The 24,932-nt window shown below is 48.9% G+C and overlaps 2 protein-coding genes across 3 annotated transcripts in view; one reads left to right on the plus strand and one right to left on the minus strand.

Moving 5' to 3' along the window:
* Positions 1-2,110: 2,110 nt before the first annotated feature.
* On the plus strand, positions 2,111-12,872 carry IRF5 (interferon regulatory factor 5). Of its 2 annotated transcripts, XM_081038551.1 has the most exons (10): positions 2,276-2,366; positions 7,298-7,503; positions 9,254-9,443; positions 9,856-9,914; positions 10,399-10,432; positions 10,614-10,883; positions 11,121-11,269; positions 11,366-11,513; positions 11,602-11,720; positions 12,026-12,872. In XM_081038551.1, exons 2-10 carry the CDS (start codon positions 7,309-7,311, stop codon positions 12,254-12,256), a joined length of 1,395 nt encoding a protein of 464 aa, XP_080894677.1. In that variant the 5' UTR covers positions 2,276-2,366; positions 7,298-7,308; the 3' UTR covers positions 12,257-12,872. The 2 variants fall into 2 exon arrangements, with proteins under 2 accessions (XP_080894676.1, XP_080894677.1); XM_081038550.1 differs by having other exon boundaries at positions 2,111-2,366; positions 11,121-11,513.
* A 7,668-nt stretch (positions 12,873-20,540) lies between these two features.
* TNPO3 (transportin 3) overlaps positions 20,541-24,932 on the minus strand; it is a 72,376-nt gene continuing 67,984 nt past the window's right edge. The window contains exons 22-23 of the mRNA XM_081038549.1: positions 23,150-23,241; positions 20,541-21,659 (exon numbers count right to left, since the gene is read on the minus strand). Coding sequence (XP_080894675.1) covers positions 23,181-23,241 — 61 coding nt within the window. The 3' untranslated portion in view covers positions 20,541-21,659; positions 23,150-23,180. The remainder of the gene's footprint in view (positions 21,660-23,149; positions 23,242-24,932) is intronic.

The following is a 24,932-nucleotide window of genomic DNA, read 5'->3' on the forward strand; positions in this document are numbered from 1 at the left end:
GGCAGGTTCAGAGTTGGGTGGGAGGTTCAGCTGCCCCTTGGACCTCAGTCTTCTCTCCCGCCACTCATACCGGGCTTCTTTCAGTTCCCTTTGGTGACACAGCTTACACACGCGCACGCGCACACACACACACACACACACACACACACACTTCCTCGCTTCTACTTCTACGGGAATCAGGCCTCTAACCACACCCTCAATCTGAAGCCTTAGCCAGGGGAAGGCAGGGGCCACCCCGTTGGGAGTGAGGGGCCTAGACACACATCTCTGTGGAGGCTCCTGGGGCTGTGAAGGCCACATCCCTGTTACCATGTGCCCTGGGGGGAACTGGGAGTGACTGCATGGGGGTCAGTGTAGCCTCACTTCCCCTTTGCTTCTGCCTTACCCTAAGACAGCATCAGGAGGCAAGGGGACCCTTCCATTTTGGAGGAGCCTGAGTGATGCGCCTGCCCCTGCCCCTTCCTCCCTATGTCCTATCTCTTACCCAGAGTGGTTCTTAGCTCAGGTTCCCCTGGTCTGGACAAAGCAGGTCCTGAGCAGAGCGGAGCCCCTGAATCGCCCCCATCCCGGAGCTTCACACCGGAGCTGTGAGCTCAGTAATATCATCTGCCCCTTAGAGACAGGGCATGAGAATCCCAGGACCTACTTAAGGAGACTTAGCTTGAACGTAAGAGAGCTGGATGCAAGCTTCAGTGCGTGCGGCTTCCTCCGCACTCAGCCCCTACAGGGTTCGTGTTGAACTTCAGAGCCTTCTACAGGTGGGGGTCTCACCTGAACAAGGGGGGGAGTGTGTGGGGCAGACTTCAGAATCCTAGTCTCATGATCTCTCTGACTGTACGGGGAGCATTTGACCATAAAAGAAGGCTCTTCCTGACGATTGCTCCAGCTATATTTTCTAATCCAATAAATAATATTTTCTATTAAGCATGCCTGGCCTCCAGGGAAAAAGGTTCTCATTTTGTGGGAGACCATTTTCAATTAAATAGCAGTTTGATTTTTAAAGAAAGAAATACAACAAAACAATCTACTTATCTACATTTTCCCCATCCACACTTCAAATTTAAAAAATACGAAATAGTGAAATACTCAGCAGATATAATACAAATAATAAAATACTTATGTATGATTATATTTCCATTTTATATTAGGGCTACAAGGAGTAGGGGAGAGGGAGAGAGAGGCAGAAGAGAAGAAGAAAGACAACAGGATGAGTGATGATACAGGTAAAAACCAAGTCAGGTTTTCCTAGATGGAAGGAGAGGGGAGGAGAAGGTCAAAGTTCTGATTCATCAACTGACTAATACCGTATTTGTTAAAAACACAGGCTCTACACTTTAAGGGGCAAATAGTACCTCGTAGAACTTACATATTTTAGTTGCTGTCTAAAATTTAGTCGGTTAACTTGGAAATGCTCTTTATTTAAAAATATTTTTATTGAAAATTACTGTAGAAAACGGGAGTGGTCCCTGAACAAGCTGATTCCAGTGGGAATCAGACATGAAAACCGTAAGTGAAACCGGCGAGGAAGAGCTCGGGAGCTCGGGAGGGGACGCTTTCCAGAGGAGGTGATGCTGAAACACAATTTGAAGCGAAGACTGTTCCATGAAGGACCAGACAGCGTCAAGGTTGAGGCCGGCGAGCGACGCCCATTGATGGCACCGAAGAATGGCTGATGGCTGGTCAAGGGAGCGGTGAGTGAAGAGGCGGGACAGGTGATTATGGTGCTGACCCGGGGGGGCTCCGAAGGCGACCAGGGCGGAGGAGCTGGGCGGGACAATCAGAAAGAGGCAGGGTGGCCTGAGGAGCCCTGTGTCCGGGTCCGGGAGCCGGCGGCGCGGGGTTGGGGGCTGGGAGGACCCTCTGAAGGGGACGGGCGGGTGGGGCGAGGGCGGGGGCCACCTCTCTGCTGTCCCTTCGCGCTCTCGTACACGGCGTGGTTGATTGCCTGTGTCTGCACCGATCTTGAGCTCCCGGAGGGCGCGGGGAACTCCAGGGCCCAGCTGAGCGCTGCGACAGGGTGGGTGGGGCTGTCCAAGGACTATTTTGCGGTTCCAGTTGCCGGAGGAGCGCAGCCGTCGGTCCAGGCCACCGCGCCCCCTCGCGTCTCCCCGGAGGCCGGGGATGCAGTGGGTCCGGCCTGGCCCGAAGCTGAGCCCGGGCCCGCGGTCGCCGGGTCAGAGCGGGGGCCCCAGCGAGGGCGGGGCGCTGCCCGCGCACCCAGGCTGGGCGGCCGCGGCCCAAGGGCGGGGGCGGGCGACGCGGAAGTGCCAGGACGGCGGGTGGGAGGCGCAGCTCCGGGAGAGCGCAGTCGGCCCCGCCGCCCGGCCCGTGCTCCGGGCGCAGCCACGCGGGCGCACGGCTGACAGGTAGGTCCCGGTGGCCGGCGCTCCTGTCTGCGCCAGCCCGGCACCTGCCAGCGGCGGGGAGGAGCCGGGAGCCGGGAGGGCACGCGGCAGGGATCGGCGTCCAGCTCGCTTGGCTCGGGAGCTCGGGTGGGAACCTAGTGCAGGGCGCGCCCCGCGGGTCTGGCGGCCTCCGGGGTGTCTCCTGCGTCCTGATCACCACAGGGCGTCCCGCAGCGGCAGCCTGTGCCCCGCAGGCCCCGGGGAGCCCAGAGGGGCGCAATTCTCTCCCTCCGTCTCGCGTCCCCTAGGATGGGGAGCGCCCAGGCACCTGGCAGAAGGGAGGCTTGGGCCATGGAGGGGCGAGTCCCGATTCTTCCTTTCTGTGCTCCCCGGGGCACCCCTCACCCTTTGGGGCAAGAGGATGAGGTTTAAAGAGTTCATTCTCCCAGGCCAATGGCCGGAATTCGGGCAGAGAGTGTGTAGGAAGATGGTGTCAGGTAGAGGCGCCGTCTTTTGACTCGTCGCGGAGAAAGGGAGGCGCTGACCCTCCTAGCAGAGCAGAGGAATCGCAGCGCACAGTATTTCTTGCACTCGTGTCTTTACGTCCTTCCTTCAAGCTTAAAAACGAAACAATTAAGAATCTCAAAGCGGAGGAAAAGAGACTAGGGTGGCCGTGACCCCAGAGGGGCGGGAGCGGGTGCCCCCAGGTATCGCGGAAGGGACTGGGGGACTTTCCTGACCTCGCCGCCACTCCGGGCACAGCAGGGCTGGGAGGAGGGCGGGGGCGCCACCCGCCGGAGGGGCGGTCGGAGAGGCAGACCCTGAGCCAGCGCCCCCCCCCGCCCCCCCGTTGCTCCAGAGGCAATGTGCCCTGGGCGGAACCTGCCGGGAGGTCCAGCGCAGGGTCTGGCCTGGACTCCCGCGCGTCCAGAGCGGGGATAAGTGACCAGGAGCAGTAAGGACGCGGGCGGGGCCGATGGAGGAAGCTTGAGGCCCTCTGGAGGTAGCAGCCGTGTAAGAGGCAGAGTCCGCGGCCTCCCCTGAGCTATTGGCCCCGGGCGCTGAGGCTCCCAGCAAGTCTAGGGAGGCATTGGGAAATCACCTTTTCTTACTTTAAGGCCCGACTTTGGGGTTTCCCCCTGCTCCTTGGCCTTCCCCCACCGTGCCCCTGGGAGGAGGCCGAGAGAGACTTCTTCCTCCCGCATCTGCCGCCTGCCTAACCCTCCGCTTGTCCCAGGGTTCGATCGACTCACCTGGAGGGGGCTGATTTAGGTTCTTGCTGGTGCAGGAACCCCCGCTTTCTCCCTGTGCTTGGCGTGGGGTTTGCGGAGAGACAATGTGAATCAAACTCGGGAGATGGCAAGGGGCTTGCTACTCTGCCCACAACCAGGGGCTGCGGTGCTTCCTGCCCTAGGGGGTCCTTGGTGCCCAGAGTTCTAGGCTCCTCGGGTCGCTGGCTCCTGGGACTTCAGGGCCTGGCATGAATTGTGGAGCCTCCCCGACCCCAGAGGGGCTCCTGGCTGCCCTGCTAGATTCTTCACTTATAGAGGCCCACTCAAGTCCTCAGCAGCCCACACCTCTTTTGGCATTTCCTTGGAAGCAGATGCAGGCACTGGTTTTTCTCACTTTCCAGAGCTCAGATTCACGAAGCTAGTCTGAGGGTACAGAAATTTCTCCCCTGAAAAGGCAGACCCCTGCCTTTTCAGCTGTCAAGGAGTTGGGCAGGCCCCTGGCCAGCCCTGTCCGCTGATGGAAAGTCAAGTCCTCTTCCCAGCAGAGTGTGTGTGTGTGTGTGGGGGGGATGTAAAAGAGACTTTCTGAGAGCTGCCCGATTGCTTCTGGGGTCCCTTGGAAATCTGGACAATTGCTTCCATGTGGAGGGAAAGTAGGGATGGGGCACAAAGGCATTAGGATGGTCTGAATCAGATCTAAACCCACCTCCGGCAAGAGGAAGCCACCTTGGGAAGCCGGGGCTGACCCTGGTCCTGGTGCACTTGGCTGCAGGCAGACCCCCTGAGGCTGAAGGCCTTCTGTGTGTGCTGGGCAGACCCTCTCTCGGCCCTGCCAAGGCCGCTTGAAGGGTCTGTACCTTAGTGACGTGAGGCCAGAATTATCATTGCAAAACGTGTGTATTGAACATCAGTGCTGGGCCGGGCCCCGACTTCCTTCTTGCCCTGGGCAGAGGAGTAGGCCTTTCTGGTCTCCCACTGCACCTCCCGACACAGCTGCAGGCCCAACTATGTGTGCGTGGGTCATCAGGAAAGTGGGCCTTCCTTCTGTGTCAACAGAGCTTTCCTCTGTCTACCTTTATTCACTTAGCCGGAATTGCCGGCTACGGGTAACATTCGCCCCTCTATTCTAAAACCAAAGCCTTTGGGGAGAGGCTACCCAATGCTATGAACCACTCTAAATGTCCAACGACCACCAGCAGACTTAGGGATTGGGGGATGGGCTACGGGGTGAGAGATTGATAATTTGGTCTGGGGGACCCAAATGAGAATTTTTTCTCCATGTCCCTTCCCTCCCCCAGCTCACAGTGAGTCAGGTTTCTGAGTTGTCCTCTCTGGCCACTTTCATTTCCCCTAGGGCTGGGTGGAGGGTGGTGAAGAAAGGGGAACTGAGATACCCGTCTTCTGATGCTTGGGGGCAGGGCTGGAAGGTTTCCCACCCTCCCTGACCCAGCCTGGAGCTGGGCACTGCTTTGAGGAGAGGCCTGCAAATGGAGACTTCTTAGCAGGAGGTGGCACTTAGCAGCCACAACCCAAAAAGTTACTGGGCAAGGAATTTCAGGGGAAACTGAGGCTCAGTGCTCCAAGGCCAAAGCAGACCTGGAACAAGAGAGAGGAGTTAACCTCCCACTCAGGCAGGCCAGGAGGCCACCAGGGCAGCCCAGCCTCGGTTGGATGGTTTTAGCTGTTAGAAAGCTCTCCAACCTGGTCTCCCTCCGTGGAAGTTGTTGTGGTGTTGACTCAAACCCTATTCCTTTTGTACACAGGAGTACCTCAAATATTAAAGATAGCTCTCATCCCCATCCCACTCAGTGTTCACTTCACCAACCCAGATACCCCATTCCTTCAGCCATTCCTTCCCTGACAGGCCTGCCCACCTTGGACCCTCCCCTGCATTAGAAACTTCGCATCCTTCCTCTTGGATCTGGTCTCACTCTCTGAGTCGGAGGATGATCCTGGAGAGCGCAGAGCTGGTGGGGTGAGGCAGCTGGAGGACAGAATGCTTCTGCCATCTGGGGTATATCAGTTGGCTGGTGTTTCTTAAGTCCTACTTTGGTCCAACAAATGGCAGGGTTCTGGGTTGGGGGGTTTGTGAAAGGAAAGAGCCAGAGACAGTCCTGCCCTGGAGGAGGTTGTGCTCCCTCCTGGAAGGTAAACAAAATGGTAAGGCAGAGCAAGGTAGAGTAAGAGCCCCGAATCACTCATCTCCGGAGAAGAGTTTAGGACCACCCGTGGTTCCCTGGAGAGTGGGGTTCGTCTTGCCATGCCCACCCTACAAGGGCAAGTGTTGGCACCTGTCTGTATGTTGCACTTGTTCCAGGCAGCATGCCTACCCATCCCTATGCCACCCTCATTGCCACCCCCCCCTTTTCTTACTTGTGGAGGGTCTTCTGAGGGAATGGAGGTACCAAGGAGGGGGAGGAGCCTTGTCCTGGGGAAGTGTGTGCCCTCTTACACACGCATGCACACCCATCTACTCACTATGCTCAGAAACTAGAGCCCGGGATAGAGGCAGCCTGCTTTCTCATCCTGCTTAGCCCTTTGTTCTTTATTTGTTGAGTGACAGATTCCCCTCTCAGTCTCGGGAGGGGTGGCTCTATGATGGTGCAGCCCTTCTTGTCTGATTCGGGGCTCACAGATTAAGGACAAGGGCAGGAGAAAAACCACCCTGGGTGGAGCTGGGCAGGAGGGGGCTCAAGACAGTGAAGAGAAGTTTCAGGTCCTGTGTCTGGAGAGCAGCTGGCAGGTGGAGGGGAGGAGGCATGGGTTCCATGTGGCCAGCTGGCCTCTGAGTAGGGACGCAGTGACTGGCCTGGAGAGGTGGCACTGGCTCCCCATGGGTGGCTGTTAGACTTCGCCTCTATAGTTCCCGCAGCTCTGGGCCGCATGCGGCCTGGCAAATGTTAGGTGCTTACTAATTACTGAATGAATGAATGAATGAATGAATGAATGAATGAATGGTCGAGGAGGGACCAGAGTCTAGGAAGTTGATGGTTTTAGAAGGATAGACTAAGTCTGGTGGCCGCTGTCCTGGTGAGGCAGGAAGTAGACTGAGTTGGCTGATAGGATTTCTCTCAGGGTGTCCAGGTTTCTCTCAGGATCCCTGAGGGTAACTCAGGAAGAAAGGAGTCTCTGAGGATGGGGTGTGGAAACACATCTGCCTCAGTCTTGGGCCAGATTTCCTAGTGAGGGAAGGGAGCAGGCTGGGGCAGGGAGAAAGCTAAGCAAGGATGTGGAATCAGCCTGACCTCTCAGGAAGTTCTGGAGCACCCATAGCCCCAGTTTGCTTCACCGAGAGCAAGGGGACCCTCCTTTTGTCCCTGTGTATCAGCTGTGCATTGGCTACGTGCTGTCCCCTGTGGGGAGGGAGGCAGTGAGGCAGGTCTTGCAGGGGGCGGCCCTGTGACTCTGCTGTGCCAGCCGCACGACCGGGGATGTGATACTTTGTCTGGTAAAGGGAGTCTGGGTGGGATATCCACAGCATTCACTGCATCTGTGACCCCCTCCTTCCTTTGCGCCCAAACACAGCAGGGGCCCAGTGACAAGAAAGCCGAAGGAAAAGGGAATTGGCTTTGAGCACCTGGACCCACTGGAGAGACTACCCCCAGTGATGGGAGGAAGGGAAAGCCACTAGCTGGGCGCCCTGAGTGTCCCCATGTCCCTCTGCCAAAGGAGCCTTGAGCTGCAAATCTGCTGATACTCCCCTCTGGCTTTCTTCTGCAGACTCCTTTGCCATGAACCAGCCTGCCCCCGGGGCCCCCCCTCCGCCCCGCCGCGTGAGGCTGAAGCCCTGGCTGGTGGCCCAGGTGAACAGCTGCCAGTACCCAGGGCTTCAGTGGGTCAATGGCGAAAGGAAATTCTTCTGCATCCCCTGGCGCCATGCCACGCGGCACGGCCCAAGTCAGGAGGGAGATAACACCATCTTCAAGGTAAGCCTTGGGTGAGCTATTGCCTGGACCTCTGAGGCGTCACCTCCCTGGGTGAGGGGGCCGCCCCAAATCTCAAACTGGCCACTTACCCAGCTGCCTTGCTGCAGGTGACCGTAGGCCTGGCCTAAGGGGATGCAGGCATGACCACAGGGTATATACCTTTTCTAACCTGATCCCCAGAGCAAGGTGGGGACTGATGGAACCCCAGATCTTCCTGTCACTCTTCTTCCTCTACCTTTTTCTTGTCTCATTCTCATTACACGTGAGTACAAGTGCACTGTGCCTGTTTGGTGTACACATATGCTAAAAGAAGACAACAGAATTCCCCTGTACCTACTCTGCCTATTTTTTGCTTATATTTGTAGTTCTCTGCATATGTGAATATATGAGATACAAATGTAGAATCAAGCTAGCTACTCTATTTTGTAACCCACATTTTTCATCCAACATCAGAACCAGCTTTTCTCTCCAACATATGCCACATCACTTTTAGAGACTGCTGAAGGTTCCATGGGAGGGGTTTAGCACAGTTTATTCACCCCGTCTCTGTTTTTTTTTTTTTTTTTTTTGTCTCAGTTTTTGACGCTTCGGGCTGCTTTTAGTGTTTCAGTGTTAAAGACCACATTGCTAGGTACTCCCTCTAAACTCTTACCCTTTGCACATCTTAAATGATTTTCTTTGGGGTTAGTTCCTAGCATTCAACATTGCTGGGCCAAAGGGAATGCTTATTTTTAAAGCTTTGGCTATTACATTTTGTACTTTATAAAGCTTTGATATTAGTCTTTGCACTTTATATTTACCTTTTCAAGATTCTTTTCAAATCTGTTTCTTATTTTTGAACAGTTAACATGGCCACACAACTCCAAATTTAAAAAGCATAAAGAGGTTTGCAGCAAAAAGTCTCTCTCCTACCCCAGTCCCCAGCAAGCCACCCTCTCCTTGGAAGCAACTAGTATTATCAGTTTCTTGTTTATCCTGCGTGAGAGGTTTTTGTGTTTCTACGAACACTTTTCACAAAATGACAGATGTATGCATACTCTCCTGCACCTCATATTTCATGAAGACCACATAATGTCAGTATATCAAACGCTTCCTCCTTTTTTCTTACTGCCTCCTATTTCATTCTTCGGATTGGCCATAATTTAACCAGCCCCTGTTGATGGACACTTAGGTTACTTGGGGTCTTTTGTTTTTACAAACAGTGCTGCAATAAATGACTTTGTATGTGTGGGGATGCTTCTGTAGGATAAATTCCTAGAAGTCAAATGGAAGTATATGGAGCCTGTCCTAAGAACAAGTACAATTAGTTCTGAGAGCTTTATGGGCCCTTGAGTCTTCACGACCACCCTATGAGGTGGGTTCTATGATGGGGAGACCAAAGCAAAGAGAGACAAAGTGACATGCCCCTGGCACACAGCTGGTGGGTGGCAGTTTCTGCATTCAAACCCAGTCCTGCTCCAGACCTCATGCTCTTACCCACCACGTTGCGCCAGGCCCATTAGAGATTGTTCCTATTTACTCCCCAAGAGCCATGAATGCAATGCCTTTCAAAGCACCTGGATTTCCTGTAGCTTGTTGGAGCCCCAGGGGCTGGGAAGGACTGGTGTTATATCTCCCACCTGGCAGAGAGGCACTCAGTATGTGGCTGAAAGTCTCCCCACACAGCAGCGACTCCCATCAGCCAAGAGGAGCTGGGCTTTGGTGAGGGGTGAGGTTCTCTGTGGTCGCCTGTCTTCTCTTCCTGCCCCAGGCCTGGGCCAAGGAGACGGGGAAGTACACCGAAGGGGTAGATGAGGCTGATCCCGCCAAGTGGAAGGCCAACCTGCGCTGCGCTCTTAACAAGAGCCGTGACTTCCGCCTCATCTATGATGGGCCCCGGGACATGCCGCCTCAGCCCTATAAGATCTACGAGGTCTGCTCCAATGGCCCTGCTTCCGCAGGTATCGTTCCTGGCCCTGTGTGGGCCACCTAGGTGGCTGTGCAGGAAGAACCAGGGACCTCCAGGGTGCAGTTATTGGGCATATGCTGCTAGGTCATTACACCCAGGACTCCCAAGGAGTGGTCTGGGATAGGTCATTTGTGGGGCCGAGTCGCTTGGCATGGACCAGAGCCCAAGGCCAACTTCCTCGGCCAGCCAGCCCTCGGCCTGGATCTTGGCCCAGGGAGCTGAGTGCCATGGGGTTGGGGAGGTCCTTACTGATTCCTGATGGCTGTGCAGTCCTTCACCTCACTGTGTTTGGGCAGTGCTGGGCAGGGTAAAGTCACAGCAGGAGCTGCCCTGCCCCTGGGGCCTCCCTTCTCCTCCCTCACTGACTCCCTTCCTGTCTTTCTTTTCTCTCCCTCCATCTGCAGAGTCACAGCCCAATGAGGATTGTACTTGTGCAGGAGACGGGGAGGAAGAAGAGGAAGAGGTGAGTGAGGGCCTCTCTCCCAGCGTCCACCAACCCTGACGTGATGGGCCTGCAGGGGACATTTCTGCTCTCCTCTGCTCTAGGACCGAGTAGCCCCATTTCTCTGGAGCGTGCTGCTCTTCCGGCAGCTCTCTGGGATTCTGAGGATAGGAACAAAGTTACCACCTTGAACCCTCTGGGGCTTTGTTGGTACAAAACCTGCTCACACATTGTCTGACTGATCCTCACAGCAGTTGGGGCTTAGTACATACTAGACCTGTTCAGAAGATGATGTGGAAACTTTGGTACTGAGAGCTCACTGGCCTGCCTGGGATGGAAGAACTGGGGCTGGAGGCAGAGTCTGGCCTGGGCTAAGGCGAAACCCAGGGAATTGCCTTGTGGTTCTCACGTGTTATTTCTTTAGCCTCAGATCAATGTAATAAGCTATCCACCCTTCTCTCTCTCGGGCCTCTTCCCTCCTCCTTTGCCTGTGTCTTCCCTTCAGCTCCAGAGGATGTTACCAAGCCTGAGCATCACAGGTGAGGCAGGAAGGTGGTGTGGTTGGAGGCCTAGTATAAGGAAAGCCTCAGGTACCATAGGTCCCTGGGAGGGGGCTGAAGGGAGGCTGGTGGGGAGGCCCAGGGCTGGAAGTAGGTGGGCCCGGGAGGCAGTTCCCAGAAGCGGCATTAAAGCTCTGTCCACCCCCCCACCCCCCCGTAGAAGCAGTGCAGCCTGGCACCTCCATGGCACCCTATTCTTTACCCAAAGAGGATATCAAGTGGCCACCCACTCTCCAGCCGCCTGTGGTGGTGGGTCCCCCTGCTCCAGACCCCAGACTCCTGGTCCCTGCCGCTGGCGACACGGCTGCCTTTAGGGAGCTTCTCCCTGAGGTCCTGCCGAGCCAGCCGCCTGTGCCGCTGGCTGCTGGTCTGCCCCCTGCAGGCGAACAACTCCTGCCTGAACTGCTGATCAGCCCCCACATGCTGCCTTGTAAGGACCCATGGGTGGGCTGGGGAGGGTAAATCCGTGTTGGGGCGGGGGTCGGTTTGCAAGGAGGATAGAGGATGATGAAGAAGAAAGTCGCCATGCCAGTCCCTTTTTGGGTGGGGGGAAGTAAGTAGGAGAGTTGACCACACGACCTAGCCCCTGGGCAGAGAAAATCAGGGCGTCGTAGAATGGGGAGGCGTGGGGCTCAAAGACGGGCCGTCCTGCCCCTCTGCCCCACAGTGACTGACCTGGAGATCAAGTTCCAGTACCGGGGGCGGCCACCCCGTGCTCTCACCATCAGCAACCCCCATGGCTGCCGGCTTTTCTACAGCCAGCTGGAGGCCACCCAGGAGCAGGTAGAGCTCTTCGGGCCGGTGAGCCTGGAGCAGGTGCGTTTCCCCAGCCCCGAGGACATCCCCAGTGACAAGCAGCGCTTCTACACGAACCAGCTGCTGGATGTGCTGGACCGTGGGCTCATCCTCCAGCTGCAAGGCCAGGATCTGTACGCCATCCGCCTGTGCCAATGCAAAGTGTTCTGGAGCGGGCCTTGCGCCTCAGCTCATGCATCACAGCCCAACCCCATCCAGCGGGAGGTCAAGACCAAGCTCTTCAGCCTGGAGCATTTTCTCAATGGTGAGGGCCCACACCGTGTTCCATCTGGCCTCCTCTCATCCAGGGGCACGGGTCTAGCCTCTGACTAAGCGTCTTGGTCTCGCTGCAGAGCTCATCCTGTTCCAGAAGGGCCAGACCAACACCCCACCATCGTTCGAAATCTTCTTCTGCTTTGGGGAGGAGTGGCCAGACCGCAAACCCCGAGAGAAGAAGCTCATCACTGTCCAGGTATGTCACCATCTCCCAACACTCCCAAGACTGCGTTGGCTTGAGTATTGGGTAATCCTGAGACAAACCCTTGTTCCACGGTGGAGGCTCAGGGTCTCCAGGCAGTGTAAACTTGGCTGCCAGAGGTAGTCAAGACCAAGGGCTGTCCACACATCAGTAGCCTTTGTATGAGGTGGACATTTGTGCCCCTTCTTCCTGGTGGATGCATTTCACCCCCCGCCCCCTGGTGGATGCCCTCACGCACAGCTGGATTTGACAGCCCTGCCAAGGTTCTCCCTGTCCTGGCTCCTCTCCTCTGCCCCCAGGTGGTGCCTGTAGCTGCTCGGCTCTTGTTGGAGATGTTCTCAGGGGAGCTTTCCTGGTCAGCTGATAGTATCCGGTTACAGATCTCAAACCCAGACCTCAAAGACCGCATGGTGGAACAGTTCAAGGAGCTGCATCACATCTGGCAGTCCCAGCAGCAGTTGCAGCCAGTAGCCCAGGCCCCTCCTGCTGGCCCCGGGCCCTGGCCTATGCACCCAGTTGGCATGCAATGAGGCTGCAGACTGACTGACACAGGCTTCTTGCGTGGCTGTGTGGGCTGATGTGGAGGTACGACGGCCCCAGTGGGCACCTGACTGGCTGCAGGGTCCTATCTCTGGGTCTCCTGGAAATGGGCTTGGGCCAAACAGGAGAGGGGAGAGAGGCTCACATTCCAGGGTCTCCCTGCAGACGGAAGGTGAGGGAAACTAGAAGCCAGTTTTGCTTTGGGGACTGTCTTCTGGACATGCCTATCCTCTGCCAGCTCTCGTCTGCTGGCTCTAGAGGAACTCAGCCATAACACCGTGAGCAGGGCAGGGGCTTCCCCAACCCCGGGGCCTAGTTGTACAGAGGGAATTGCCCCCGAGTGCCCCCATTTCCCCTGGCAGAAAGAGCCAAGTGCTGTGGGCCAGCTCCCCGTGGCAGGGCCTCTGCAGAGCCTCGGCTTGATTTTGGGGTTCCCTAGTTTGAGCCTCGCTTCTTCTTCTTTCCCCTTCCTGAGATCAATATGAGCACTTAGGTATTATACCAGATACTTAAGGCTGGCAGCTACCTCCTTTCTTGAGAGTCTGAGAGCCTGGTGTAGAAAGTGGAATTTTATGTATTTTTGGATTAATAAATGTTAAAAACAGACTCAGTTATTTCGTTACTTTATCCAGTATCAGTTGCTTCCATGCTTCTCTATCATCCATTTCTGATGCCAGCTAGCCCTTTTTCCCCAAGGACCTGCCGTCCATCTCCGGCCGTTGACACAGGGAGGGCCTGCCTTCCAGGCTGATGAGTCAGGAGGGCCTCCATAAGCACTCACCTGGCTGGCTGCTTTCCAGAAGGAAGCTGGCTACAGCAAGGGTGTGGATTTGTACATGCATTCAGAATAGAAAATCCTGTCCAAATCAATTTCCCTGTAAGAAATGGTGAAAAAGGAAGGGCTGGTATTTCAACTACACTTAGGACCATGACAATCTGTTATTCTCCTGTATATCCATATACTATTAAATATATTAGGGCAATGCGTGCACACTCTTGGTGATTGTTTGAATGTGGCTCATAGATGTAATTTTCTGGCCTCATCAATTTGGTTATCTTTTCATTGGGAAGATTTTAAACATTTGTGAAATTAGGGAGGATGGTATGAAATAGCTTTGGTATGCAGTAGCTTCAACAATTACCACTTCATAGTCAGTCTTTCTCATTTAAACTACCATCCACACCCCCACCCTGAGATTATTTTGAAGCAAACCCTACACATAACATTTCATGTGTAGTCGGTATGTATCTAAGACAGGGGCCATTTTGAAAAAAACAAAAACCACAATATCATCACACCTAATGGGAAAACATCAACTTTTATCAAATATCTATTGTTTACACATTTAAGGCATTAGATAGATTTTCTTCTCTTGCAGTGTAATTGTGGAAGATACTGAATTGGTTGTTCTGCATACTGCTTTTGCCTGGATGCTAGCTGCATGTCTGTTGTTAACATACTTTGTCTCTTGTATTTCCTGCAAATGGGTACTTTGATCTAGATTGTCCAATCTTGAGGCTCAAAGGGATGCAGCTTTTTCTGTTTTGATTACCCGTTAAGTGGGAATTTGAGTTTCCATCTTTAGTTAGTATACATCATGCTACAGTGAATAGGCGTGTGCCTACTTATGTCTTTTCATATTTTTGCTGGTGTATCTTAGGCATGGAGTCCCAGAAATGGGATTTCTGGGCCGTGCGTGTAATTTTGCTAGATATTGGCAAAATCCTGTACATCTGAGGGTGCCCATTTCCCTAGTCTCACCAACCAACGATATTATTAACCTTTTGGATTTCTGCCAAACTGACAGGTGAGAAATAGTATGTTAGTGCCATTTCTTGTTATGGGCAAGGCTGAGCACCTTTAAATGGTGAAGCAGCCTGTGCTGATTTTTTTTTTTAATAAACAATTTTAGAATAGTTTTCGCTTTATAGAAAAATTACTAATAGAGTTACTATAAACCCCAGACCAAGTTTCCCCAATTGCTAACACCTTATATTACTACGGTATATTTGTCACAACTAATGAAATGATATGAATACACTTATTAACTAAATTCCATTTTTTTAAAATGCAGATTTCATTAGTTTTTAATCTAATATCATTTTTCTGTTCCAGGATCCCATCCAAGTTATCACATTACATTTAGTCATCGCATCTCCTTTGCCTCCACTGGTCTAAGGATTTCTTTCCTTGTTTTTGACTTTGAGGGTACATTTTGGAAAATCCCCCATTTTGGGTTTATCTGTTGTCTTTCTCACAGTTTTTGTAAGGAAGACCACAGAGGTGAAGTGTCATTCTCACCACATCATACTGAGGGGACATACAATCACCATGATTTATCATTGTTGATGTTGACCTTCATCACCTGGCTAAGGTCGTGTTTGTCAGGTTTCTCTACTACAAAGTGACTTCGCTATGCCCTTTTCCATGCAGCACATATGTACAGAGGTTTCAGAATTGTTAACTCGTATCCCTTTAAGAAATTTTACCAATTAGAGCAGTGCTTATATCGTTCCTTTTGTCTTTAGTCTTAGTTTCCAGTCCTTTACAAATTCTCCCCACTAACTGTGCTGCTCTGTTTCCTCTTTACATTGCAATTAGTTATCAACACTTTAAGAATAGATGTCACATATCAGATTTTCAGCTTCTCAGAAAACTGGCAAACATGGAAACATTGTCTTCCATTCCCCAATGGCAATAATCAGCTGAACCTTTAGATGGGAATGTCCTCTCAGTTCAATAGCCCTCTGGGAGCCTGCTTCACTCCTTTCACTGCCTTGTCCCCGAAGGCATTTGAGTTTGCAACCCTTGATGAACAGTAGAGCAGGGAGACCGAGAATAGATAATTCTAGATGCCTGGGAGATCTGCACTAGGTGGCCACGTGTGGACAGATGTCAGCAGGCAGCTCAACGGCTGCCGGAAATCTTCCTTGGGCTTCTACTTACTTCTTAAAAACAAAACAGACAGAAACAGCACAGCTGGCTCTCATTTCAGAGATGTGTGTTGCAGTAGCCAGTTGTGGACAGACATACCCCATTCCACAGGTTAAAGGCAGGACAATGCGTGTTGCAACTCACTGCTCCTTAGCTATGCTGGAGTTCCGCTTCGCTTCGGAGTAGCCTTTGGCTGTGCTGGTGGCCTCTGCTAGTGTTGAAGTTGGAATCCATTAGAACACTGATGTCTGTGGCCCAGACGAACATACCTGTAGCACCCAATAGAAAACTTCCTTCCCTTCCCTCCTCCAAGCCCTTCCTCCCAACAAAGTTCATCCTTGTATCCAACTAAATAGTCCCTTTTAATTCAAGATTCCTTCCTCTAATTCAGCTTTTCATTGATATAAATAACTTTTCAGTATTCATAGGAGAGGACGTTGATGGCTTTTCTATTTTTTTCTTCAAATAATTTATTTTTCAATTAGGGTTGATATACACTATTAGTTTTAGGTATACAACATAGTAATTAGACATTTATATCTTATGAAGTGATCACCCTGGTAAATCTAATACCAATCTGACACCATACATAGTTATTACAACATTATTGACTATATTTCTTATGCTATGCTTTACATCCCCATGACTATTTTATAACAATCAATTTGTATTTCTTAATCCCTTCCCACTTTTCACCCATCCCAATCCTGATCCCATCTGGCACCCATCAAAAGGTTTTGTATCTATGAGTTTGTTTCTGTTTGTTTCCATATATAAGTGAAATCATATGGCATTTGTCTTCCTCTGTCTGACTTACTCCACTCAGCACAATACCTTCTAGATCCATCCATGTTGTTGCAGATGGATGACGATTTCATTCTTTTCTACGGTGGAGTAATATTTCATTGTATATTTGTATCATCCACTGATGGACACCTAGGCTGCCTCCACATCTTGACCATTGCAAATAACGCTGCAATGAACATATGGATGCACATGTCCCTTTGAAGTAGAGCTTTGGATTTTTTTTTGAATAAATACCCAGCAGTGGGATTAATAGGTCCTTCTAAGTCTCTTGTTACAGCCTTTGTTTTAAAGTATTTCATCTGGTGTAAGTATTGCTAGCCCACCTTATTTTTTTTCCATTTCCATTTTCATGATATATCTTTTTCCATCCCTTTACTTCCAGTCTTTGTGTGTCTTTCAATTTGAAGTGAGTCTCTTGTAGGCAGCATATTAAATAAGGGTCTTGTTTTCTTATCCATTCAGCCACCCTATCTTTTGATGGCAACATTTAATCCATTTACATTGAAAGTAATTGTTGATAGATATGTAGTTATTGCCATTTTATTATTCATATTTTTTATCTTTTCTTTTTATTCTTCTTAAAGCAATTCCTCCAACATTCCTTGGTGTTGGTGGTGATGAACTCCTTTAGCTTTTTCTTGTCTGGGAAGCTCTTTATCTGTCTTTCAATTCTAAATGGTAGCTTTGCTGGGTAGAGTAATCTTGGTTGTAGGTCCTGGCTTTTCATCACTTGAAATATTTTGTGCCAATCTCTTCTGGCCTGCAAAGTTTCTGTTGAGAAATCAGCTGACAGTCTTACGGGTGCTCCATTGTAGGTAACGGCTTTTCTCCTGCTCCTTTTAAGATTCTCTGTCTTTAAACTTTGGCATTTTAATTATCATGTATCTTGGTGTGGTTCTCTTTTATTTTCATTTTGTTTGGAACTCTGTTTCCTGGGCTTGTATGTCTTTCTCCTTCACCAGGTTAGGGGACTTTTCCATCATTATTTCTTCAAGTAGTTTTTTAATTCCTTGCTCTCGCTCTTCTTTTTGGAATATTTTTTTGCCATTCTGATTGGGTGTTTTCTGCTACCTTATCTTCTAAATTGCTGATTCGATCCTCTGATTCATCTAATCTACTGTTGATTCCCTCTAATGTATTATTTCAGTGATTGAATCCATTTATTTTTATGTTGTCTATCTCCATTTTTATGTTTACTACCTTTTTGTTGAAGTTCTCACTGAGATCATTGAACAGTTTTATAACCAGTGTTTTGAACTGTCTGGTAGATTGCTTGTCTCTATTTTATTTTTTTCTGGAGTTCTTTTATATGATACATATTTCTTTGTTTCCCATTTTGATTTTGTTTCTATGTATTAGGTAGAGCTCCTATGTCTCCCCGTCTTAGCAGAATGACCTTATGTAGTAGGTGTCCTGTGGGGCCCAGTGGCAGTCTCCCTGGTCACTTGAGCCAGGTGCTCCAGGTGTGTCCCTTGTGTGGGTTATGTGTGTCCTCATGCTGTAGTTGAGCCTTGGTTGCTGTTTGCATGTCAGTGAGAGGGATTTACCCTCAGGCTGGCTGGTCGTGAGGACTGACTTCAGTGGAGCTGTTGTGCAGGGGCTGACACTATCAAGCAGGATCCACTTTAGCAGAGCGCTGGTGCCTGTCCCATCACCATTTGGGTGTGTCGTTTGTGGTGGTGGTTGGGTGGTGCCCTAGTGTGGTCTGAAGCTGGCCACTGGGTGTGTTGGTTCTGGGGGCTCTTGGGAAGTGCTCTGTTGCAGGCTGTTAGTCACTGCCTGTGCTTTGCTTGGAGCTGCCTGGTAGGGCCTAAGCTGCAAACCAAGGTGAACTGCCCCTAGTACTGGACTTGGGGCTGCTTAGCAAGAGATATGGGGCATGCCAAGGCCAATACTGCTTGTTTGGGGCTTGGGAACCTTTGAGAGATTTTAGGAAAATCGGGAGCATGAGCCAAGACAGGGTGTTTGTATGGAAAAGCCACTGGAAGCAGTTTGGGTGGGCCCACAAGTTGGGTGGGGCTGGGTCTCAGGGAATCAGCAGGGCAGGGTGAATGGTGTTAGCCAGGTTATGAAAACTCAGATATGGTACCTGCCTGCGTCTGCACACTGGCTTGGATGAGGACTCAACAGAGGATAGATTCGGCCAGCAATTCTGTCTGGGAGAAAGCTGCCCCTCAAGCCCTTGACCAGAAGCCAGTCAATTCAGTTCCTCCACTTAGGTACCCGGCACCTTTCGAGCTGCTGCCTCACTGCTGGAGCGCAGAGCTAGCAAGTCTGTCAGCGAGTAAGTCCATGTGTGGGGCCTTTAAGAGGAGGGCCTGGGATTCCAGCAGCCCCGTCTCACTCATTTACATACTCTGCTATGGTTTTCAGACAGCTGTGGGGACTTTTCTTCCTGAGAAGTTCCAGGCTTCCCTGGAACCCTGGGTAGCCTGGTGTGGGGCTGGGACTCCTTGCTCCTGGGGGTGGTAGGGGGAACTCAGCAGTCAAGATATCCCTCCTGATTTTTAATGGTCCCAGACAGGTGTGGGACCAACTCAGTGTGTCATTGCCCTTCCTACCAGTCTAGACATGGCTTCTGTATGTCCTTAGTTGGAAAACTTCGGTTCAGCTAGACTTAAGGCGATTCTCCATAGTGGGTGTTCTGTAGTTAGTTGTAATTTTGATGTAGTTGTGATAGGAGGCCAGCACAACATTTACCATCTTGACCAGAAGAGATTTTGTCCTTTTTAGGAATAATGCAAGTTTCTTAGAACACTTGAATTTCATTCTCCTGCTCCTGACCTATATGCTTTTGTTGTCCAGTGTATTTTTGTCAGAGGAATGTTCTTGGACGCAATTTTCTCATTTGCTGATAATGTATCCGAAGAAAATCAGGCACATCTTCTTGCATAATCTTGGATTTTTAACTTCTCTGGATTTTGGCCTTTGCACAACCAGGGCAGTTAAACCAGGGCCACACAAGGTGGACACGTACATTGCATTCATGAGGTACTGATGCCATTTAAAAGCTCAAGTTCTTATTTATCCTACATTCTCAGTTATTGATCTTTATAGCTCAGGCACATAAAAATTACAAGTTACTTTCCTTTAGTATAATCTCACTGGAATAGCCCCAATGGGTGATCTGTTTCACATAATCATGACTAAAATTCCTTGGCCAAGCCAATCGGGGAAAGGGGGAACAGACAATTCTGTGGAGACTTTCTGACAGGTTAAGTTCAGGTGCACGACTCTCATTCTACTCTCACTAGACAACGTCATGCAGGAACATAGTATCTACATTAGGGCACCTGATCCCAAACAGTCCCTTTTTAAATTAAAATATATGTGGGTGTCCTTGCTATACCATTTTAAGAACTAAGTAATGACCATTTTAAGAACTAGTCTGAAGCGATTTGTGAGACGTACAGTAAGGAGTGAGGGCCTGACACTATTACTAAGAGTTCTGGTTTCCAAAGCTAGAGCTGTGATGTTCTTGACATTAATGAGGATATGCATTCCACATGCTATTTTTCAGTGGCCAGGGAGAGCTGTATTAAGTCTTCCATGTTTTTTCAGTCCCAGATACAATTTTCTGTTATAAAAGCTAAATTCCTTAAACAGAGCAAAATCAACTACCTATTGCAATAACCTAGGACTGGACCAGGATTTAAAGTATTGTTTACCCAGAAAATGAAAGGGATATCTAGGGTGTTGTGCTGATGCCCAGAATTCGATAATTCACTCTAAACACTGTTTCACATTCAAGTTTTTTCCTTTCCTTCCAATGATGCCTCTTTAGAGTATAACTCTGAGTATAATTGATGTGATGCAGGAAAGATTGTTTCACTGATTCCAAATACTAGATGCAGCTCTGCAGTCAAGGTTATTAGCTCAAAGCCCAACAACGATAACATACTATGTGATCCCATTTACATAAAACTCAAGAATATGCAAATTACTCTACAATGATAGACAGCAGATCAGTGGCCACTTGGGCATGAGAGAGGACAGGCAGAGCCATAAGAAAACTTCTATAGTTTCACCATGTTGATTGTTAATGATTTCATGGGTGTATCCTATGTCAAAGCTTATCAACTGTATGTACAACTTAAATATGTGCAGCTTACTGTATGTCCATTGTACTTCAATACAGATATTTTTTACAGACCAAATACTCAGTAGGTTAGGAAATAATCAATCTACTTGGGTGGCCATTGTGGCAAGAACATACCACATTTCTGTTTAACATGCTGAATGACCCATTCTCTTTTCCACTGAGGCTACACGAAAAGATAAAATGAAGAGTTTTAGGATGAATCAGAATAAAAGATGCAGAATGAGCCACTCCCCTGAAATATGAAGGTTTCTGGCATTAAGGCCAGGGGACTGCCTTTCAAACTCCATATACAGATGATTAGATAACAACTAAGACTGCTCACTGAAGTGGTCTAGCTGCACCATTTTACAACTATGAAGCAGTGAAAGGAAGTGAAAACAAACACTGAGTAAATTTTAAAAATTTATTTTTTTCTTTTTCTTTTTTTTTTCGTTGTTGTTGATTTGTTCTTGAGATGGCTACAACACCAGACAGAACAATGCCTTCATATCTAGTGCCTGTGCAGGGCTGCAACTCCTTTAAATCATTAAGATCTGCTTTGGGCTTCCCTCTCCCGCCTCATACCCATGGCGTCAAATAATGTCCACATTTTTTTTACTAAAATACAGTTAGCCCTGTAAACACTTTTTTCCATATTCCCACCCTCTTTTTTTTTCTCTCATGTCTGTGGGTGAAACATTAACAACAACAAAAAATCTTAAAAAAAACTAAAACTTAGAATGTACATTTATATCAAACTCACCCCAATTTTGGCTCACCTCCAAGGCTGACGACAACCCAATGTGGATTGGAAGTGGATTTAGAGACTGAATGGGGTGGTTCAAGTTGGGATACACACAAATTTTGGCCCTTGCAGGTCCTAGTATCACTGATGTGACCACGATATAAAAACAGAAAAAGCTCCTTGCTTCCTCCTCTGTCCAAACAACTCTAAAAGTTGTAAGAAATGGTTGGGGAGGATGGGAGAAATTTCTACTCACTTTGTTAAAAGAGAAGGGGAAATGGGACAAAGGGAAGTATGGGAGAGAAAAGAGGACAAAACAATACAAAACCTTAGATGATCCTGACCGTTATCTTCCAATTACAGCTGTTTAATTCATTTGAATTTATTTTTCCCGTTTTGTGTTTCACAGAAAGTTTGTACTTTTTTCTGTGTATGCACACATGTGTTAGCATGTGTGTAAGTGTATGTATGTGTGCGTTTCATTTGCTACCAGGCGAATGTTTCAGTTCTGGTTTTAGTTTTTCTTTTTTTCCTTTTTTATTTCCTTAAAATTAATTTTCCTTTGAGAAACAAGTTCACCAGGAAACCAGCTCCCCACCCACCACGCCGGACAGGCTGCAGCCATCTTTTTTAAAACCGCGCTGATTTTCCCTCACACCCCCAAACAGGAACTCCTCAGGATGGCCTCAGAAGGCTGGAGTCTCTCCCCGTCTGGTGGGACGCCCTGGTGGCGGTGAAGGCCCCTCTGCCACAATGGAGATTTCTGATTGTGGGACACAGTCTGGTTTTTGTTTTCTTCCTGTCTTCTAATTAAAAAAGACATTCCTGACAAAAGAGAGAAGACGGTCCATACTTGTGGTCCAAGAGATAGAGAGCATTTTATACAGTCAAGGCAGAAGTTTATACACTTGCTCAGGAGCTTCACTTGGGCCTCTACCATAAGAACTCAGTAAAAAAAGAAGTTGGATTTTTCACTTGCGACCTGAAGGAGCTATTGCTTTCATGAAATACTGTCTGCAGTGCCTTTCCAATCCTGAAGGTGCTGTGGACACCAAGGATAATATGTGGGGGTAAAGAGTGAGCCAGTAGGTCCAGGATGCCCACTCCAAACCAACCAGAAAATCTCCACTTCAGTCTACTTAACATTGGAGTTTCATGCAAGATTTTGTTTCGAAAGAAGGCTTTGCCTACTAACAAAAGTGTAAAACCCAATGATTTATGTTCTCTGGAAAGAACACTAATGCAATCGTGTAAAACAGAGTCGTTAAAAGAGGACTGCGGCACCAGAATGTCTGTATTTCAATCGTGGCTCTATCAATTACTGACTGTGACCGCAAGGAAATGGCTTAACATCTTGGAGCCTCAGTTTCCTCATTTGCAAAATGGGAATAATAATAGTAACTAAGCCAGGGAACTGTATGAGGCTTATCTTAGTTAATACATATAAAGCTCTTAGTACCTGACACACAGGAAGGGCTCCACGAATGTTAGCTATGAACACTCACAGCTGCCCACCCAATGTGTAGCAACATTTGCTTTTACAGACACTGCAAAACCTGAGGATCCCAAATGATATCACTACTCATTAAAGAACCAAACGTAGAATTTCTGGCGTGGCAAGGCCTGCTGAATAAACCATCATCTACTAATGCATTTAATCACAGAAACCACCAGTGAGTGCTGTATATGCATCGAGAATTGTCTCCTGACAATAAATTCTGCTTAGGATGTCAAAGGGTAGGTTTAGAGAAGAGCTACTTTTCTTTTCTCAGCCAGGAAACTGGTACCCAAATGCCAATACCCAGTCCTTTCTTTCCTCAGCTCAGCTTTCTGCTTTGCTTCAGAATCAGGAGACAGGACGCACATGGAGAACACTGATGTCCAGGAGCTACACAGAGATGTCAGCTCCTTTCCTATACGTCCTGCCTCTGTCAAAACTTGGCATTTCAGTGTTCAAATTATAAAAGTGGTAAGAATAAGCATCTTTGCTCATAAATCTGTAAGGTCAGTTTTAGGAGAGTGATGCCATGTACCACAATCAACTTTAGGTCAGCACTATTTTCACCAAAATAGCCAGGTTAAAAACATGTCTGTAACAGTAACTTTCTTATGGGGGTGAAAATGGCATCCAAAAGAAGCTGACAATTATCTGGCTGCCTTGGTCCAAGAAAATCGGGACCTTGCATTTCCCAGCCGCACAGCAGTGTTGAATTGTTAGGTTCCCCGCTGACTCCAGTTAGAATCCTAGTCCCCCGATGGGCATTCAAAGCCACGCGCAGCCCCCCGCCTCAAGCCGGGAACCACAGACCACTCACCTGGGTGACAGGCACAGTGCAGGAGTGTGAGCTATCGAAACAACCTGGTGAAGTCTCGCAAGGCCCAGCAAACTTGTTTACATTCCTCAGCACTAGAAAAGAAAAGGTAGGTTGGTCCCTCACTGACGAAAAAGGTACAATATGCTGAAAAACCACTGCAACGTTGCCTCTGCTTTCGATCTTTCTGCAACTCAAGGGTAAATATTAACTATTGAACCTGAGAATAAGTATAAGCTGTGTGGTACTCAAAGGATGGGCTCTGGAGAAAAATTGCCTAGTTTTGAATCTTGGTTCCACTGTGTCCTTGGGTAAGTTACCAATCTACCTCAGTTTCCTCATCTATGATCTCCCTCATAATGTTCTGAGAATTAAATCAGTTCTTACATACAAAATGCTTAGACTAATAGAGCAGTGAACAAAATAGTATTCAACAAATGTAGGCTGTAGCAGCAACAACAACAACAGCAGCAACAACAACACTTGGTGAAAATCTTTGACGTAAATACAGTAAGCCAGAAACCCCCAAGTAAAAGTATATTCACGTAAGGCTGATTATTTAATGCTACGAGCTAAGCTCACTTAGGCACCCTGACTTCCTCATTCTCTTCCAAAGGCAGATTTTGTTTACAAAGCCCAGTCCAGCTACTAAGTCTCTATCAGTCACCGGTTTTCTAGTTGAACAGGCTGTTCAGGGCTTCCTCCTGTGGGAGGAGGGAGAGGAGAGAGGAAAGGGTTAAGGCGTGTAGAAAGGGAGGAGCAGGAAGCAGAACCTGGTTCTCAGACAAGCACTGAGAATCCTTGGTGGTACTGAATGGTCCAATATTCATCTTACTCTGTTTCTTCAAAAGGCCTCCTTTGTCCAAGCAGTAGAAAAGGAAGCACTTCCTAATATGCTCACCCTTCTGTGGCCCTCTCTGGTTCGGAAAAGCTTGGGGACCACAGTACAGCCTAAGATTCAATATGAAGAGAAAGCTCTTTCTCCTTCTAATGGCTAAACACCAGGGGAGGGAACTGCTAACAGTGATCCAACAGAAAAGAAGGAAAAATGAGAACTACTGCCATAAGTGCCCACATCTGGATTTCCCCACCTATTATAAGGTCTAAAACATCATTAAGAACCTTGATTTAGATTGCAAGACTTGACTCAACAGAATATCCTAGACACTTTTTTTTTAGTCTGTCTCCATCCTAAAAATGTAGTGAAAATGAGAAATGTCTTCTGGTTTATTGGAATCCTGCCATTAGCTCTTTGTGAATTTAACATGCTTCAATGAAGGTATTATTACATTTCTCAGTCTATTCCCAGGTCAATACTGACTGTTAAGGAGGCGGCCAGGGTCAGAGTGAGCCCGTATCACTCATGGAGGAAGATACAAGGTCTGACAATTAAGTTCACGAACTTGTTGCAATGACGCTGCTAACCTTTATCAGTGGGATTCTTCATTATGAATTTGTACCAAATGCACAGTTAACCAAGTTTATTCTTTGGAAGTGCTGAAAAGGCTGCGTGAAAAAGTCAGATGACCTGAACTGTTGGTCAACAATTCATGGCTCCTGCATCACGACAATGTACCAGCTCCACACAGCACTGTCTGTGAGGGAGTTTTTAGCCAGTCAACAAGTAACTGGATTGGAACACCCTCCCTACTCACCTGATCTGGCTCCCCAATGACTTCTTTCTTTACCCAAAGACAAAGGAAATATTGAAAGGAAGACATTTTGATGACATTCAGGACATCAAGGGTAATATGAGGACAGCTCTGATGGCTGTTCTAGAAAGAGT

The sequence above is a fragment of the Rhinolophus hipposideros genome, assembly GCF_964194185.1.
Source record: "Rhinolophus hipposideros genome assembly, chromosome: 25".
NCBI classification, from domain to species: Eukaryota; Metazoa; Chordata; class Mammalia; order Chiroptera; family Rhinolophidae; genus Rhinolophus; species Rhinolophus hipposideros.

Bases quoted from the DNA above. Each gene is read 5' to 3' on its own strand.
- IRF5 (XM_081038550.1), top strand. From the start codon at position 7,309: ATGAACCAGCCTGCCCCCGGGGCCCCCCCTCCGCCCCGCCGCGTGAGG. The intron at 7,504-9,253 runs GTAAGCCTTGGG...TTCCTGCCCCAG, and splicing joins GAGATAACACCATCTTCAAG to GCCTGGGCCAAGGAGACGGG. The intron at 11,514-11,601 runs GTGAGGGCCCAC...GTCTCGCTGCAG, and splicing joins CCTGGAGCATTTTCTCAATG to AGCTCATCCTGTTCCAGAAG.